Raw genomic sequence first — 19,663 nt, 5'->3', positions numbered from 1 at the left:
CAAGGTGCCAGTTAACATATAATAAGACATGTAATATGCAAAATTTTTTTTACAAAAAATAATAATAATAATAATAATAAAAACGAAGCAATTTTAATTGTTTAGAGTTGAACAAATTTTGAATTTAAACCAATTAAGTACTTAAAAAAAGGCACATGTATAACGAAACACACAATAATGAACAAGTTGACATTAATGTTCAGCAGCGCTTCAAAAAAAAGAAGAAAAAAATGAAAAAAAGAAAGAAAAGAAAAAGAAGAAAAGAATTTAAAAACAATAACAACTTTAATGTGTCCTTCCTACAAATGTCATCAGTATCCGCACTGTTTGAGATAATCCCGAAGCGACTCGACCGTGTTTCTGATCGTTCCCGCGTTCACATGTTCATCCTTATTGGCGCCAAAAATCACTGCGCGACTGGACACTGCGACGATCAAATGCTGGTGGCGGTTGTCAAGGTCTCTCGAGGTTTCTTTACCCTTCAAGACCAGCAGTCCTATATCGGGTTCCATCCTAACAACTGTCCAGTGCTGGCCGTTAACGATCACCCCAGTTTGGTAGATGCCCTGGTCGTCCTTAGCCAGGGCGGATACTAGTAGGGACACTTCGTCAGGCTGTATGTGCATTCCGGAGGAGCAGGCCCACTGTTCGCCATTGATGCCGTGAATGGCGGAGCATTCGGCTTTACCGGCTACCAGCTTGTCTATGTACGCTTGCCAGGACATTGGAAAGGAAACTGTAAAATTAAAAACACATCAAAAGAACAAAAAAGGAAAAAAAGACAATACTGAGTAACTCCTAGTCATATTACAACCCCTGCTATTGTCCACGACAGTCAGAAATGCCGTGGTCCTGTCTGGGACACATCCGGCGGGAAATTCGGAGAATGTTCCCAAGACAGACGTGCTTGAACCTTCGGTGGATGTAAGCACTTGTTAAATGGTTAATTGGTCGATTGATTGTCGTGGAGTTTTTGTTTTGGTTTTTTTTCTTCCGTAGACATATTATTATAGCATTAAACTTACAGGCCTAGGTTGAAAAAAAAAGACCATTGGAAAGCATTTCTTATGTTCTTATAGAATTTTATTTATTGGTCTTTGTATATGTTTATTATCAACCATCTTGTCACGTGAATGTTATAAATTGTATATGTATATATCAGGCCCGTAGGAACCGGGGGGGGGGGGGGGGGGCATGTGTCCCCCACTTGTGAGCCTTTTTTATCGCATTAATGTTTGCCATTATAACCAAAATCTGATATAGTTTGTACCCATTCCGTCAGTGCCCCCCCCCCCCCTCCCCCAAGTCGTTCCTACGAGCCTGTATGTTCCTCCTATGCCGTTGTGCAACGGCCCGAGTGTCAATAAATTCGTGTCTTGTCTTCAAAAAGTGTATATATAGTAACTTAATTATTATTTATAAGTTTTTACAGGGCCTTTAATAGTTAACAGTGCAATGCTGTAAATATGTTTTACTTCTAAAATGCATCTAGGATTTTGTCCTGGGGAGGGCGTAACATTACTGTAATGGTATTCGGTGGTGTTGATAAACCTGACTTACCACTTTACATGCACAAAGGGAAAGTTACTTGAACAAAATAGCGGGGGTGTTGAGTGTTGGTAAATCCGTGCTTGACTGCCACTCGGAGACGAAAATGTACATGGTTTTTGGGTGGGTTTATTTTTTTTATTTTTTATTTTTATTTTTATTTGTTTGTAAAAATAATGATAAAAATCTGGTTTGCGCCGCCCCACTAGAGACTGTAGCCCTCGCACTAGAAGTTGTGCCCCCTCAACTCAAGATATCTTTCCTAAGGGTCTGCTTAATACTTGTGTCCATTAGATACCATTTACATGTATAGTTAACAACTCGTTTAAAACAAGTCAGTATCGCTTTTGCTCTTTAGATACGCATTAGGAAAAATGTAGCGGGTTTCCTCTGATAACTACCGAGTCGGAATTGCCAAATGTTTGACATCCAATAGCCGATGATTAATTAATCAATGTTCTCTGATGGTGTCGTTAAACAGTGGCGTAGGAAGGTGCCAAAAAGTGTGTGTGGTGGTGGTGGTGGTGGGGGGGGGGGGGCACACTTTTATATTTACACACTTTTACACTATTATAAAGCAAATATAAAGCAACATATCTGAAAGGGGGGGGGCACATGACCCCTCCCCCCCCCCCCTTTCACTTCCTACGCCAGTGTTAAACAAAACAAACTCTAGATAGATATGGTACGGTCTGAACCAACTCGTCAAATAAGTGTATCTAACAACCACTCCATATATTATATGACATGACGGCGGAATGTTATCTTTTTTTATCACTTGAACGACTTGGTGTATTTTTCCAGCCTATGACAGCAATATCCCTGGACGTGTTTAACTGCATGTCAGTTTGTGAATTATGGTAAAGTTATAACCGTGGATATCAAATGACCAGGGCCCCGTTCCACGAAGCGATCTTAGCCCTAAGATTACCCTAAGCGCATAGCTACCCTATGCATTTAAGTTGATCTTAGGGCTAAGATCGCTTCGTGGAACGGGGCCGAGTACTGCGGGCCAGAAAGAAATTGTTTTCTTATAAGTGGATACAAGAGGTGTGTAATCCCTTTTTGATCAGCACTCTATATCTTTTGGGGAGGGGGGGGGGGCGTAGCCCAGTGTTAAAGCGCTCGCTTGATGCGCGGTTGGTCTAGGATCAATCCTCATCGGTAGCCCCACTGGGCTATTTCTCGTTCCAGTCAGTGCTCCACAATTGGTGTAACAAAGGCCGTGGTATGTGCTATCCTGTCTGTGGGTTTCCACGAGTACTCGGGCAAGAGTCGAGTCTCGCAAGACTCGAGTCCGTTCACAGGACTCGAGTACCTGTACACGGTGGAATACAATGATTAACTATAATACAATTGACAATGTAGGCCAATAATTTCAGCAGTAGATAATCAACAATAAAAGTTACACAATAATTATGCGAGTAATGCGCTAGTTTCTCTTTTAATTTGGCCGTCTGTCACAAGACTGAACATATCCACTGGTTTCTGAATGCAATACGATGGCATGTTTTAGCATCCATGTTCAGTGCTGGAATTAGGATGCATAATACTATTTTACTTTATTCCTTAGTCTCATTATTATCTAGAGTTTATGTCGGGTACTCGGGTCCGGGTCAAGTGTGACCCTCGAGTTTACGTCTGTTACTAGCAGCTATACCGATCGTGCGCTTACGCGTGTTTGGCGTCTATTTCACGCAAAAAAATTACATCATTACGAAAGATGGAGCATTTTAAAGACAAAAGAAAATGAAATATGTGTTTTTCTAACTATATTTGATGTACTATAATAGTAATACAAATTGTGGTTTAGTCGTTGATTTACATGTACGTGAAAAACTAGGCTTACGATGTTTTGTGAAATTGGGCACAGATTTTTTGTTTGTACATATCCTCTAACTACTGTTTAACGACACCACTAGAGCACAATGATTCATTAAGCATCGGCTATTGGAAGCCAAATATTAGGGTTATTTTGACGTGCAGTCTTAGAGACGAAACCCGCTATATTTGTCCATTAGTAGTAAGGGATCGTTTATATGCACCATCCCACAGACAGGCGAGCGTTAAATACCACTTGGCTACGTCCCGCCGCTACTGCCAAACAGCTATATAGCGACTGCAGTCTCGTACGCTTATGATTAAGTTCCAGGTCCTACTTAAGTTGAAGCTAAAATAGACATTCATCAACTATAGTTTCTGTGATATCTCACTCGCTGTCCTACATGGACTTTACCCTATAATGTTGACCGGCCTCGGTGGCGTCGTGGTTAGGCCATCGGTCTACAGGCTGGTAGGTACTGGGTTCGGATCCCAGTCGAGGCATGGGATTTTTATTCCAGATACCGACTCCAAACCCTGGGTGAGTGCTCCGCAAGGCTCAATGGGTAGGTGTAAACCACTTGCACCGACCAGTGATCCATAACTGGTTCAACAAAGGCCATGGTTTGTGCTATCCTGCCTGTGGGAAGCGCAAATAAAAGATCCCTTGCTGCTAATCGGAAGAGTAGCCCATGTAGTGGCGACAGCGGGTTTCCTCTCAAAATCTGTGTGGTCCTTAACAATATGTCTGATGCCATATAACCGTAAAAATAAAATGTGTTGAGTGCGTCGTTAAATAAAACATTTCTTTCTTTCTTTCTATAATGTTGTACCATGCAAATAATTCCGCTTTAAAATGTGTTTCAAGAGGCGAATACAGGGTGCGCGTCTTTTTTTCTAGCTTTTAAAAAACCCAAACATCTTTGGTTGTCCTTTTCACGAGCTAGTCCATGTGCACTTTTGACCTTTGTTTTGTTTAACGATATCACTAGAGCACATTGATGTATTAATCATCGCTATTTGATGTCAAACACATGGTACTTTTGACGAATAGTCTTAGGTCTCACTACACAGATCACTTCCAGGTGAGAGTTCATTGATCACGGTCCACTATAGTTCCTAATTGTGGCACACGTTATGGTTCACATATTCACTTCTAGGAAATGGTGAAGAATTAAAACAATATGTATGTTTAATGGTAAGCCTTCTGGCTGTATTTTGCCCATGTTATTTTGTAATATTGTGCATCGACCTTTTGGGACATGGGTATATAGCGCAAGTGACAGCCGAAGTGAATCGGTTAATGAACCACCTGTTCGGACCGGTGCTACAGCCAGATGCGGTCATATAGCAAAAAACTGAGACGGAAATGTTCACAATTTTGGAGTGAATATAAATGCTTATATACTCTTCAAAAAAGGAAACGCAAAAGGGTACAAATGGGTTATAACTCCGATTTTATGTTTCCTACCGGTTCATGCTTTGTGAATATAAGGTCATTGCATGTCCCAAACACATTCCCACGGTTACATTCGATAAAACGCAGCTACTGTACAATAAAGTTCCAAAATGTGAATATTCGCAAAAACGCAGCCACGTGCAAACCATGTCACCACTGCACGTGCGTTGTCTGCACGTGCAACATGAACACCGACAGTATAAAAGTGCAGGGTGTTCGCTTGCCTGGCCTCTGTATCTGGCCGACAGTTGACAATCCAGGACATGCCACGTCTCAGTGAACCGCAGAGAAACAATGCCATCGGCCGACTAGACGCAGGCGAATCCAGAACGGCCGTTGCCAGGGCATTCCATGTGTCCCCAAGCACCATCTCCAGACTGTGGGACCGTTACCAGCAACATGGATCAACACGTGACCTCCCTAGATCCGGTCGACCACGGGTCACTACCCCCGGGCAGGACCGCTACATCCGGGTACGCCACCTTCGGGAACGATTGACTACTGCCACCTCCACAGCCGCAGCAATACCAGGTTTGCGCAGGATATCCGACCAGACCGTACGGAATCGCCTACGTGAGGTAGGAATTCGTGCCAGACGTCCAGTTCGAGGTGTCATCTTAACACCACAACACCGTCGACTCCGACTGCAGTGGTGCCAGATTCATCGACAATGGCCTCAACTGCGATGGAGACGGGTGTGGTTCAGTGACGAGTCCCGATTTCTGCTCCGACGTCATGATGGAAGATGTCGCGTGTATAGGCGTCGTGGTGAACGTTATGCGGCAAACTGCGTGCAGGAAGTGGACAGATTCGGCGGGGGTAGTGTCATGGTGTGGGCAGCCATCTCACACACTGGCAGAACTGACCTGGTCCACGTGCAGGGCAACCTGAATGCACAGGGCTACATTGACCAGATCCTCCGGCCACATCGTTCCAGTTATGGCCAACGCCAACGCAGTGTTCCAACATGACAACGCCAGGCCTCACACAGCACGTCTCACAACGGCTTTCCTACAGAACAACAACATTAATGTCCTTCCTTGGCCATCGATATCACCGGATTTGAACCCAATTGAGCATCTATGGGACGAGTTGGACCGACGCCTCCGACAGCGACAACCACAGCCCCAGACCCTGCCCGAGCTGGCAGCAGCCTTGCAGGCCGAGTGGGCCACCATCCCCCGGGACGTCATCCGTACTCTGGTTGCTTCAATGGGCAGGCGGTGCCAGGCAGTTGTCAACACACGCGGAGGCCACACCCAGTATTGACTCCAGATGACCTTGACCTTGGTGGTGTGTCCTATCACTTACTCACAATGGACTAGAGTGAATTGTGAACAATCCTGCAACATTTGGTAATTATCGGGACTCACCATTCAATAATTAAATCAATTCTCCAAATGTTACGACAATGTGGTTTTGCGTTTCTTCTTTTGAAGAGTATATAATGTATGTTCGCAATGGTGTGTGTTGTTAGTGCCAACGAGAACCCGTTCTATGGGCAATCTTCGATTGAAGTTGGGCAATTTAACATGGGTTTCAATGGCAGATGACATCTGTGTAGTGAGACCTTAGAGAGGAAACCAGCTACATGTTTAAATTAGAAGAGATAATTTATATGCACCATTCCACAGACATGATAGCACATGCCATGGCATTTGATATACAAGTCGTGGTGCACTGGCTGGAACGAGAAATAGCCCAATGGGCCCACCGACGAGGATCGGTCCCAAACTGACCGCGCATCAAGCGAGCGCTTTACCACTGGATTACGTCCAGCCCCTAAATACACCAAGGAATATTTTATATTCCTTTTACCCAAAACAGCACAGTTAATGAATAGAGGCTATTTCATGTTTTTCAATTTACATTTATTTTTAAAATGCCAGCAGAAAAATAGTTCCGGCTTTCTTACAGTGAAGACAACACTTTCAACAGTGACGATAACACATTTTAGAGTGGAATTTTCACTCTAAAATGTGATCGTCACTGAGTGACTGATGACACTTTTATTTCGCTGATATTTTAAGATATTTCAGTAAATGTTATATGTACCTACCACTCGCAGTGGCGTAGGAAGATGCCAAAAGGGGGCATACTTTTATATTTACACTATTATAAAGCAAATATAAAGAAAGATATCTGAAAAGAGGGGGGTACCTGCCCCCCACCCCCACCCCTCCGCCAGTGACTCATAAGACACTGGTTCAAATAAAATGGGAGAGGTCGGACTATTGATCCTGCTACCCATCTCACCTCATACGGACACTCTACTACTGAGCTGCATCCAGTCAACTAAACAGCTTTTCTAAAAATAATCACAACTGACAAAACTAAATGAAGAGCTCAAAAATACGTCATTTGCATAGACCCGTAGGCGAGGGTGAATCATGGAAATTTATTAGCACAATGTACAGGCCTAATTATGACCATTGCATTACAAATACAAACAGCGGAACGTTGCCCAGTGGCAAAGCGCTCGCCTGATGCACGGTTACTCTCGGATCGATCGCAGTCGGTGAGCTAATTTTTCATTTTAACCAGTGTACTACTTTTATATCAAAGGCCACGGTGTGTGTGTTATGCTGTGTGGTATGTGCTATCCTGTCTGAGTGCATGTAAAATATCCCTTGCTATAAATGGAAAAAAAAGTTCTCAAATGTTTGGAAGGAAATGTTTTTATTCAACAACGCACTCAACACAATTTATTTACGGTTATATGGCGTCAGACATACGGTTGAGCACCACACAGATATTGAAAGAGGAAACCCGCTGTCAAACTTCATTTTATCTTAATGCAGCAAGGTATCTTTTATATGGACTTTCCTACAGACAGGAAATCACATACCACGGCCTTTGACCAATTGTAGTGCACTGGTTGGAACGAGAAAAAACCCAAGCAGATGAATGGATCCACCGAGGTGGTTCGATCCTGCGACGCAAGCACCTCAGGCGAGCACTCAACCGACTTGAGCTAAATCCCGCCACAAACAGGCGCATATTATGCAGGTGTTGGGCCTCAAGTTAAAGCCAGCGTATTTGGCAATTATCCTGGAAAGTTTGAAGATTCGCATTCCAATACTTTAGAAGTGATGTTATTTTAAAGAAAGAAATGTTTTATTTAACGACGCACTCAACACATTTTATTTACGGTTATATGGCGTCGGACATATGGTTAAGGACCACACAGATATTGAGAGTGGAAACCCACTTCATGGGCTATTCTTTTCCATTAGCAGCAAGGGATCTTTTGTATGCACCATCCCATAGACAGGATAACACATACCACGGCCTTTGATATACCAGTCGTGGTGCACTGGCTGGAGCGAGAAATAGCCCAATGGACCCACTAACGGAGATCGATCCCAGACCGACCGCTTTACCACAGGGCTACGTCCCGCCTGTTAGGGGAGAAAGTGTTCACGAACAATTAGACAGGTACCATCATCTTCTGTCACACAACACGCATCTAAAGTTAGGCGCAAAAACAAAACAGTCTCATGAGCGGCAGCGATCGCTCGTTCTCTTGAACTTGGGTCTCACTACACAGATCACTTCCGGGTGAGAGTTCATTGATCACGGTCCACTATAGTTCCTAATTGTGGCACATGTTATGGTTCATATATTCACTTCTAGGAAATGGTGAAGAATTAAAACAATATGTATGTTTAATGGTAAGCCTTCTGGCTGTATTTTGCCCATGTTATTTTGTAATATTGTGCATCGACCTTTTGGGACATGGGTATATAGCGCAAGTGACAGCCGGAGTGAATCGGTTAATGATCCACCTGTTCGGACCGGTACTACAGCCAGATGCGGTCATATAGCAAAAAACTGAGACGGAAATGTTCACAATTTTGGAGTGAATATAAATGCTTATATAATGTATGTTCGCAATGGTGTATGTTGTTAGTGCCAACGAGAACCCGTTCTATGGGCAATCTTCGCTTGAAGTTGGGCAGTTTAACATGGGTTTCAATGGCAGATGACATCCGTGTAGTGAGACCTTACCCTTGGTATGCAAACGATCACCGAGACCAACAGAAAACCCCTTTTTCTCATTAGTATCAAGTTTTATATTCACCATTCCTGACCGGGCAAAACATACCACGGACTTCGATACACCAGTTGTCGTGCACTGGCTGGAACGAAATGGGCCCACCATCTGGGATCGATCCTAGACAGGCTACGCATCAGGTGAGACTTTACCAGTGCGCTACGCCCCGAATCCCATCCAAATGACGTTTCATTCTACCTATCAACATAATTCCGCCATAAATTCCGCCATATATAATATTCGACAACGTTAAGCATACTGAAACGCATTTGGATTCGGAACGATACCAGACAGGTGGAGGTAAGGTTTTATTTAAAACGACGCACTCTAAAACACATTTTATTTATGGTTATATGGCGTCGGGATACCGGACAGAGACTATGATGAATTCATTCATAAAGTTATTTTTGTAGTTATTCAATTAGGTTCAAACTCGCTACCCTGGGCACACAAAGAAGCTGAACCATCAGGGTATGTGTTGACCCCACCCTCTTACCGTTTATAGGCAGTTCACAAAAGTAGGGCATAATTGTCCATGTTATTAGTAATACGACCAGTTGATTATGACCTTTTTAAATTGTTTACAAGACAAGTGTTCATGTAAAACTTCACATTTAACCCTGCAGTTTTTTTATCTTATCATCGGCTATTGGACTTCAAACATATGGTCATTCTGACACTGTTTTTAAAGGAAACCCGCTGTCGCCACACAGGCTACTCTTTTACGACAGGCAGCAAGGGATCTTTTATTTGCGCTTCCAACAGGCAGGATAGCACAAACCATGGCCTTTGTTGAACCAGTTATGGATCACTGGTCGGTGCAAGTGGTTTACACATACCCATTGAGCCTTGCAGAGCACTCTCAGGGTTTGGAGTCGGTATCTGGATTAAAAATCCCATGCCTCGACTGGGATCCGAACCCAGTACCTACCAGCCTGTAGGCCGATGGCCTAACCACGCCACCGAGGATGGTCACACGAGCGTAAGTGCCAAAGTGTATGTGTGTGTGGGGTGGGGGCACACTTTTATATTTACACTTTTACCCTATTATAAAGCAAATATAAAGCAAAATATCCCCCCGGTTTCCTACGCCAGTGAATTTATGATATTCGAGGAGGCAGCTTTAAACCCCCACCTACCCATATACATGTACTAGGGTATCAACAACAAAAACAAAGTAGTTCGGATTTGATGCCTGCAAATTTATCAAAACGTTTTGGCCAATTACATGTCCATTATTTTTTTTATATAAATACTAAGAGTATCAGAAAGAAAAAACCCATACAAAGAAATACAGACATGGCTAATAATGATTTGTACAATAATAAAAGCTAAGCAACAACAATTCCACCCTTCCCCCAATGTCTGAAGCATGGGACAACAATAACGGGTCGTGTAATCCTAAGCTCAGACTACCAATTGTCACGACAGTTGGCCAACTCGCCGCTCTTACTATTTCGACTGTCCAGTTGGTTAGTCGGAGTGCTCTTGTTCTCCTATTCCGATTCTCGTCGTATACGACTACAACCAATTAGTTGTTAATCTGAGCATACCCGTCTTAAGTCGGAAGTGAGTCTTAAGTCGGAAGTGAAGGAAATTACAACGCAACCATCAATTTGGCCAACTTCGTAGTGACAGATGGTAGTCTGACACTGGCATAAAATCACACGAAGTTAAAACAATTATAAATTTGTAATATCGATTTAGCAGTGTTTGACAAAGTCGCTAGCCATCTCTGATGCCTTAGCTAGTGCCTTATGTATTATAGTAATACAGCTGACAATTTCCACTAGTCCAGACAGGAAAATCACTAGCCAGGACCTACAACTGGTGGATTTTTCAAACCCTGGATTTTGGTACAACTGTTTAATAGTCTATAAATATTTTCGACACATGGCAGAATAGTGAATAACAGACACTAAAATGTTAGTCATCTCAGGTTTTCGATAACATCATAAAAAGAGCTATTCGCCTACAATTTTATGTGCATGTCCACATATGACTGAATTTTTCAGTGTGTAGACTGGAGCATTAGTACACACTGTAGATGGTATTCCCACTATTCAATGTGCCAGATCATTATGGTATTACACCAATACATTATCTGTAAATTTTCACCAGGCAATTCCTAGGCAATTATAAGGCAAGAATCGTTGCATATTTTATCGATTCTGTACACCCAAAAAATGCTAACAAGGTGCAAGGAAAATGACCACATCCATTATTGCGTATTTTTGTCAACTTTAGAAGATTTGCATCTACTTCATGAATTTGCATGACAGACTGATGACATCTTCACCAAAATCCCATAACAAATAACTGCCAGTTTAGCATGCCACTTGTGATTACGTGTATATAATCTTTTATCTAAATATTTGAAGCAAATGCACAACTTCAATCAATAACCGTTGGACTCAATATACCAAAATATGAAACAATTAAAAAAAAGAAAAAAAAAAGAAGATACATCTGAAGCAGTATCTGGACAAGTGGTTAAGACTCCATCACAGTCAAGATTACATGATTTGTGTAGGTCTTTCTGAATTGTTACTATCCTCACTTACTATTGCATAGTCAAATACTCTCAAGGTTTCCAGAATAAAAAACGAAACAAAAAAACAAAGAAAAAATCTTGAAAATGTAAGTCACCATGACACTTTTAGTGAAATGGAACTCCTGATTCTGGCAAAAAAAAAAAATTCTACATACATCTACATTTCATGCTCACTTCCAACTGAGATGCAAACATGATATTGTGGGCATACATGAAATGCTTGGTCTTTACGAAGTAATCAGTAAGCCAAAGAGAGAAGACTGGTACTGGCCATAAAAACCATGTCGTGAAACTGCTACACCATCAAGCCAGAAACATGCACTAATCAAACAACCAAGATGTAATCATTTTAAATCCCCCAGTTTCACTTCGTGTGTGCGTGCATGCTTAAACATGGAAAAGGTCAGAGACCTAACTTGGGATTTTCTGGTGGTACACATACTTTTTTTTTTGGCGATGGAATAAAACGCATAAATATACACACATTTACATAATAGATTTTAATAAAATAAAAATATTTGTCCTCTCTGGTGGTATGCAGCTGCATACCTGCATCTTGGTCCCTGCAAGTTTAGTGGCACCAGATCACCATTTCAATGGAATCATCCTGGTCACTAGATTGAACCGTGATTATTTAATACTACCGATTCTGTCATTTTCTTTTCAAGTAAATACTCTCGTCACATTCAGTTGGTTTACCTTCCAGTATTACTAGAAAATGAAACTCTTTATTAGTTATTAGTCGGCGTATGGGCACTGGGGGAGAAAATGGTCACATAATTTAGCAAAAATCTCTTGCATGGTCTTAGCCATACAAAACTAGTCGCCAGCAATGTGCTTCAAATACTAGTAAAAGAAAATTCACTCTAGTAGGTATAAATGTATTAGAAGTAACTGCTTGGCATAAAGAAACAATGTTGATGGCTGCACCATGACCATACACAATCAGGGAGTTTGAGGGTCAAAAATAGTTTTTGAAGGGAAGACAAACTTTGAATCTTCCAAAAGAACATCAATATCCAGTACACCTACTTCAGTGTGTAATGGCCAATATATATACCAATCCAGACATGATTTTGGGCTAGTTAAAAAAAAAAAAAAAGTAATAAAAATTAGTGAAGCAACAAAAAGTAACACGGAATTCAAATTTTTAAAATATATATTGTCTTTAGCTAATAAAACACAATTCATGATTTTGTTTTTCTTCTAAAGATGAAAATTGGTTTTGAAAAGCAGGTGGTGTGATAATGTATGGGTCACAGAAAGCATGCTAATCAAGAAAACGACAGGTAAAGCCTTTCCTACGTTTTAAACTCAGCAAAAAATGGGTGACCTCATTCTTCCATAACCTTAAGTCTTGGGTATTGTTGTTAATCCGCTCTGAACTTCGTAAATGAGATGAACACTTGGGATTCGTTTTGGCCCAACCACCTGAAACCCTTCAACCATTATGAACAATTAGCAATATGTTTGCAATCTATGACCAAACAGTGTCCTAGATGTTACAATAATATTTTAGCTGTACAGAAATGAGTGTGGATTCAAATCCCCCCCCCTTCCTCCAATACCCAATACCATTCAAGTTCTACTTGAGGTACAAAAGCGACATATTTACAAAAAAAGAGAGTTAAAAATCAATTATGAGAAAGTTTGGTAATGTTAGGAAAACAATTAAACACTCCCCTTAGTATAAAGTTTATTATTTTGGGTGTTTTTTTTTTTTTACAAATTTATAAATGTAAAACTTATAAAGTCAAGATATGTTATTGCAAAACTATTTTTGTTAAGAAATTATAATTGTCAATTAAGAAAATGGGTAAAACGTAAACATTTTCTTGCAGTGTACAAATTTAAATTCTTTATAAATTTATAGACGTTATTTCTTTTTCCTTTTGTTTGGTTGCAAAACTGTCTTGGCTTCTGTCAAAACAATTTACACATCTGATTTAATGTCAAAATTACATTATATTACTATCAAAACCGTGGAAAAAAAGGGAGGCAAAAAGCACAAATATGAAAGAGACACTAGCAAAATATATATTATATGCACCAAAATTCTCACATGGTGCAACTTTGCAAATTGTTCTTCATTACATTAGTTCAGTTCTTTGCCGTTATCTACTAGATGAGCCAAAAAGTGAAAGACAAAAAAAAGAAAGAATTAAAAAAAAAAAAAAAAGGGAAAAAAAAGAAGACAAACAGTTTTATATATTAGCACTGGAAGTGGTGAGCAGTATCACATTTCGGCCTATACAGTTCCGTCCTTTCACAGAGTTATCAATCGTAATGGAGTAAGAGATAATGCAAGCTGTCACAGTGTCAAAAATTGTTTTTAATCAAATAATCTCGCAGGTTCCCGACGGCGTTAGCGATACTCCTCTCCGCACTGCCACAGGCTGCGCCACATACTACCGACGTGTTCGCCAGGTTAAAGACAAAAAGGTACTTCTTTGAATCATCCGTTTCGTCGGCTTTGCGTTTCAGTTTCAACATGTCATCCTTATCAATTTGCAATACTGTGTATTTTTTGCCCTCCAGTGTGATTCCTGGTCCCTCGTCAGGCACTTTGTACGTGCCTTTCATTAGACCAACTATATTCTTGACTTCGTCGGGCGTGGGCGTGAAGTTTGATCCCCATACATTGCCGTCCATTCCAAAAATGCCTGCTAATTGACAGCCGCCACCTTTCAAGGTCTCAACGTAATCATTCCAGGAGCTTCCCATTCTTCTGAAATAGACAAGATTAATAACAATTAACAAACGTTAAAATAGTCCAAGAGTTTGTTATTATTGTTTTTTAATTTAGAGCTGATCAAGAATCTAAGGTATAAAACAGTGCAATAACAATTAACGAACATTAAAATACAAGGGTTTTTTGTTTGTTTCGGGTTTTTTTTTACATTTACAGCTGATCAATAATCAAAAAGTTTGTTTTATTTAACACCACCACTAGATTCATTCATTTATTAATCATCGGTTATTGGATGTCAATCAGTTGGTAATTCTGACGTATATAGTCTTAAGAGAGGAAACTCACTACATTTTTCCATTAGTAGCAAGGGATGTGCCATTCCATATACAGGATAGCACATACCACAGCCTTTGAAATGAAGTGTGATAGAAATTAACACACCAAGGCTTCTGGGAATTTATGGGAATTTTTTTCTTTAAATTTAGGGCTCATCAAGAATCTGTGTTATAAGAATAAAGTATAAAAGCAACACTGATGAACCAACTGTCTGAAGGTCCTAATGTTGGGCAATTTCAGTAGCAGAGGACTTTATTGCTGGGCAGGGTTCGAAACTAGCAAAAACATATGGTGGCCCAAAAAATAACAATGCATGTTGGCAAATTATGGTAAGCGAACCACGAGCAAGATTTTAATGTGGAATACAAATATTAATAGTGGCTCATGTGTTATAGCTCTAAAGATGATATTTATTATTTGGGCAACTTAACACATTATTTTTTTAATATTAAAAGTCGCCCAGAGAGGATATTGGTTGCATTTGGCGATCTGGCCACAGGCCGTTTCGAGCCATGGTTGGGTGGGATACTGTAGAATTAATCCAGGTATTATATGTCCTTGTACATATGAATTAATCAATGAACGAATGAATAAAATGAACGAACGAAAGAAGAATGAATGAATGCTTAACGCCCAAACACAAATACTGGTATACACATCAGCTATTGGGTGTATATAAATTAATGCACAGTAATAATTCACAATATCTGCAGTAGAAAGTAAGAAAACTACAAGAACAAATTACTAAACTGTTAAACTGAGACTTGACAACTCGCACACAAAATAAAAACTAAATTTTACTAAGCATACTATATGGACAAACAATACTGCAAAATTTTGTTATTTCCAGTTAATTCCTTAATTGCTGTTGACTTCTAATATACATATAATAATTTAAGTCATTATGGTTTGACACGACCAGTTCTCTTGCTTGCACGTGCTTCCACAAAATTATTTTCACATAGGCGAAAAACTGCTGGTCTCATAACATGCCGACATCGCTAATTTATTTCTCAATTACATGCAGGTTTAAGTTGTGTTTCACCAAATTGATTTAAAGCTGAATTTGGAAAATGTCATTTCCAATTCGCCAGAAAGTTAATTCGAAAATTGTTATAAGTGTATAGCTATTCTGAAAAACAATTATGTTTAGCTAAATGTTACTTGAATTTGTCTACAGCTTTTTTAATCAAATTTTTTGGCCAAATTGTTATTAATTTTTTGTGTCCAGCTTAATCCTAAGTGAATTTGACAGAGCAATTGTTTTCCTGCATAATTTCAAGAGAGCAGTTTATCGCTCAACATCATTTTTCAAACCATAAGCATTGTAACGTTTTAATAAAGCAGTGCTCTTTTTTTTTTTGAGTGCGAGTATACAAATCTACAAACAGGAAACACTTTAGTACAACATTCCAAAACACAATACACACATCAACATGTGTTAAAAATTAAGTAAACTGTACATGGCAATATATTATGGCACTTGTTATTTACACTTTCACTTTAGAACAGCTAAGTAAAACTCAAACTAAAACCATGCTAACTATCTATATCAGTTGAAATACATTTGTAAGAGAACATAAAATAGTTTGGAAGGTAGTAAGGCACAAATCCAGGGAAGGTGCCGAGGGGCAGGCACTCTGTTTTTTTTCCAGACATCTTAGTTCACTGGTTGGAACAGGGGGGGGGGAAGGGGGGGGGGGGGAAGAGAGAGAGGGGGAGAGAGAGAGAGAGAGAGAGAGAGAGAGAGAGAGAGAGAGAGAGAGAGAGAGAGAGAGAGAGAGAGAGAGAGAGAGAAACTATCTTATGACCCCCCCTTCTCCTACAATTTAGGCAAGAGCTCTACACCAAGTTCTTCCTACTCACACCTACCTCACTTCCCAGAAATGGTCTGGCTTAAAAAATTATGAGGCAGCCTTTTATCAACTAAAGGTGACTATCAATTTTGCAAAGGTAGTCCACCAGGGTACAATCTCTCAAAATCTTAGGCAACCAGTAAATGACTCGTGTGATTTTTACCCACAACCACCTAAATATATATGCATACATGTACCAGGGCTTGAAACATTGGTCAGTGAAAATTGAAAAATAAGTCCTTTTTGTAAATCTTAAGTTACAGGTGAAATAGAAATTTACTTACTAAAGCCACCAAAAAAATTACAAGTAATTTTTTAAGATTACATGTAATTGTTTAAGAGAGATGTACAGAAGATGATCTCAGCTATTTAGTTTGTGATTCTTTAATATATTTTTATTCGATAATGCTCTGAAAGATGTCAAGGGGACCAGTTTCCCCACACCAAATCCCAAACTCTCCCTTACCCTGCTCTGTATTAGATCAAGCAGGCCATAATTTACTTCCTGCTTTGAGCCCATAGTACATGTATCAGATCAGGGAAATAGATGATACAGTGCTAATTAAATGTTTCAACCCTGCATGACCAGGATTTCTGCCAGAGGGTAAAACGGGTATGACAGCATACCCCAAAAAATTTGCAGATTTAATTTTTTAAGTTAACCTTTTGATAAAATTAATTACTCTTATCATGACTGATTTTCTTAACCCTAACCCAAAACTTAACCCATTTTCTTTCAGGGGGAGGCCCCCCCCCCCCTTCCCCCCAAATATACCCCGTTGACTGTGGTTGCATTCAATTCCATAGCAGCATACCCAAATATTACTTCCTTGTAGAAACACTGATGACACAAATGTGTTATCTTGACCAGCCATTTTCCCCAGTGTGTGTGTGTGTGTGTGTGTGTGTCAATATTTGTTTTGTCATTATCTAGTATCAGTTTGTTTACTGATCTGTCACCTTTCCCATAATATTAAAGTCGTCAGACAATACTGTTCTAATTACAAGTCTGGACAAGATCAGACCTATCACAATAGCATGAACACAATAGCATGAACAATCGGTTAGTTTGCTTGCAGCTTGCACAAGTCTTGTTTGACATAACACATTTATTATTTGAGCATTGAAATTAAAGGGACAGACCCTAGTTTCAACCCGTGAAAATTAACACTAAGTTTAGTTAAGGGACATACCCTAGTTTCAACCCGTGAAAATTAACACTAAGTTTAGTTAAAGGGACAGACCCTAGTTTCAACCCGTGAAAATTAACACTAAGTTTTAATTAATCTACAAACCTGTAACACATTTGGATAAAGTTACAATTGAGTGAAACATAAGTCTAACTTTGAAATGGTGAAATACCCTCTAAAAATAGACTAAAACTCGACTCCATAACTGTTACTTCTCAGACGCACGTGCATTTTTAAAAACATGAGAAATGTATTTAGTGATATTAAAAACACCAGGATGACCAAAAACACTTCGAATGTATGGAAATTGATAATATAAACCATAAAATTTAAGTAAAGTATGATTTTAGTTATCAAAACCGGCTATAATAGTAAAAAATATGCCTTAGTGTTTAAAAACTAGGGTATGTCCCTTTAAAGTGTTTCTTAACAACACCACTAGAGCACACTGATTTATGTCACACATTTGGTAATTGTGATTCTAAGAAAACCACTGCTTAATTTTTCACCAGCAGTAACATATCTTTTAAAATTATATGCACTTCTCACAAACAGGACAGCACATTGATCACAGCCTTTATTACACCAGTCATGGGGCACTGGTTGAGACTTTGGGGAGGGGGGGGGGGGGGGGGGGGGGAGAGAGGGAGAGAGAAGCACAGGTCTACTTTGGGCTTTGATTCTATACCAATGCGACTCAGGCGAGCACACTACCAACTGAGCTAAATCCCGTCCCTTGAACATCAAACATTTAGACATTTACTAAAATACAAATGTCCAGAGCTACCTGTAGGTAAACTTTAAAAAAAAAAAAAAAAAAAAAAAAAAAAAAAAAAAAAAAAAAGGGCCTAATTCATTAAACTCTCTCACAACTTTGCGATCTCACAGTACATGGCTAAAGGACTTGCAAAGAGGATGCTTTGTCTAGCAGAGCCTAAGAGACCTTTGTGAATTAGGCCCCAGATATTTTCCGACAAAATAGATTATCTATTATTTCATGAAATTATTTTGCAAAATAAAAATAAATTTGGCTAACCGATGGTTAAATTCGCAACTGATGAATTTGGAGAGTGCCATAATTAGCCCTAGGCCTGAATGTTTATATAAAAATAACAATCACGTATATGGTAAGAGACTTTATATAGCCCAGAAATAAAAGGCGCATTTGTGAGGGGAAAAAACAAGAAAACAAATATGGTTAGATGCTTCTGTTATTTGCTATTTTTGTTCTTCAGTTCTTGAATAGCTTTTTGTTTTCCCCAGTTCTGAGAACATAAATTTCATCTTTTACATTCAGTTCATGCAAAACAGCACCTGAAAGCCCAGCTGCATTTACCTTTGAACACAAATGTAAATATATTCTTTTAAAATACCTATACGCAGCAATGGACACAACTACTGCATGCTGTTAGGACTACTATCAACATCAAATCGCTCTTAAAATTTAAATGACACTAATGTTGGTTCCACCTAATTCATCGAGAGCTATAGCCTTTTCTTCTTAAAAAAAAACAACAAATCATATCAGCATGTCTATCATGTTTTGATAGTACAAAACTGTATGAGGTAAGTAAGGCAGCTACATTTTCTATGAGGTGTTCGAGGTACAAGGCAAAAATACTGCCAACTGTTGCCTACATGTCAAACATTTGGTCATTCTGACAGTCTTAGAGAGGAAACCTGCTACATTTTTCTATTAGTAGCACAACAGTACATACCACCACCTTTGATATATACGAGATATAGTGCATTGGCTGGATCGAGAAATAACTCAACAGGCCCAATGACAGAAGAAGACGTTTGTTTTATTTAACGACGCCACTAGCGCACATTGATTTTTTATCTTATCATCGGCTTTTGGACGTCAAACATATGGTTATTCTGACACTTTTTTTAGAGGAAACCCACTGTCGCCACATAGGCTACTCTTTTATGACAGGCAGCAAGGGATCTTTTATTTGAGCTTCCCACATGCAGGATAGCACAAACCATGGCCTTTGTTGAACCAGTTATGGATCACTGGTCGGTGCAAGTGGTTTACACCTACCCATTGAGCCTTGCGGAACACTCGCTCATGGTTTGGAGTCGGTATCTGGATTAAAAATCCCATGCCTCGACTGGGATCCGAACCCAGTACCTACCAGCCTACC

At 39.7% G+C, this 19,663-nt stretch overlaps 1 protein-coding gene across 2 annotated transcripts in view; it reads right to left on the bottom strand.

Annotated features, from left to right (window-relative positions):
* Window positions 1–266: 266 nt before the first annotated feature.
* LOC121385224 (profilin-like) overlaps window positions 267–19,663 on the bottom strand; it is a 39,578-nt gene continuing 20,181 nt past the window's right edge. The window contains exon 2 of one of the 2 annotated variants that reach the window (XM_041515808.1): window positions 267–736. In XM_041515808.1, the coding sequence (XP_041371742.1) occupies window positions 312–725 (414 nt within the window). In that variant the 5' untranslated portion in view covers window positions 726–736 and the 3' untranslated portion in view covers window positions 267–311. Of the gene's footprint in view, window positions 737–10,066; window positions 14,168–19,663 lie in introns of those variants that run through there. The other variant, XR_005959511.1, reaches the window with a different exon arrangement.

This window comes from Gigantopelta aegis, chromosome 11, assembly GCF_016097555.1.
Source record: "Gigantopelta aegis isolate Gae_Host chromosome 11, Gae_host_genome, whole genome shotgun sequence".
Lineage (NCBI taxonomy): Eukaryota > Metazoa > Mollusca > Gastropoda > Neomphalida > Peltospiridae > Gigantopelta > Gigantopelta aegis.
The sequence above is the reverse complement of the archived record's forward strand: the minus strand, read 5'-3'. Positions and strand labels throughout refer to the sequence as shown.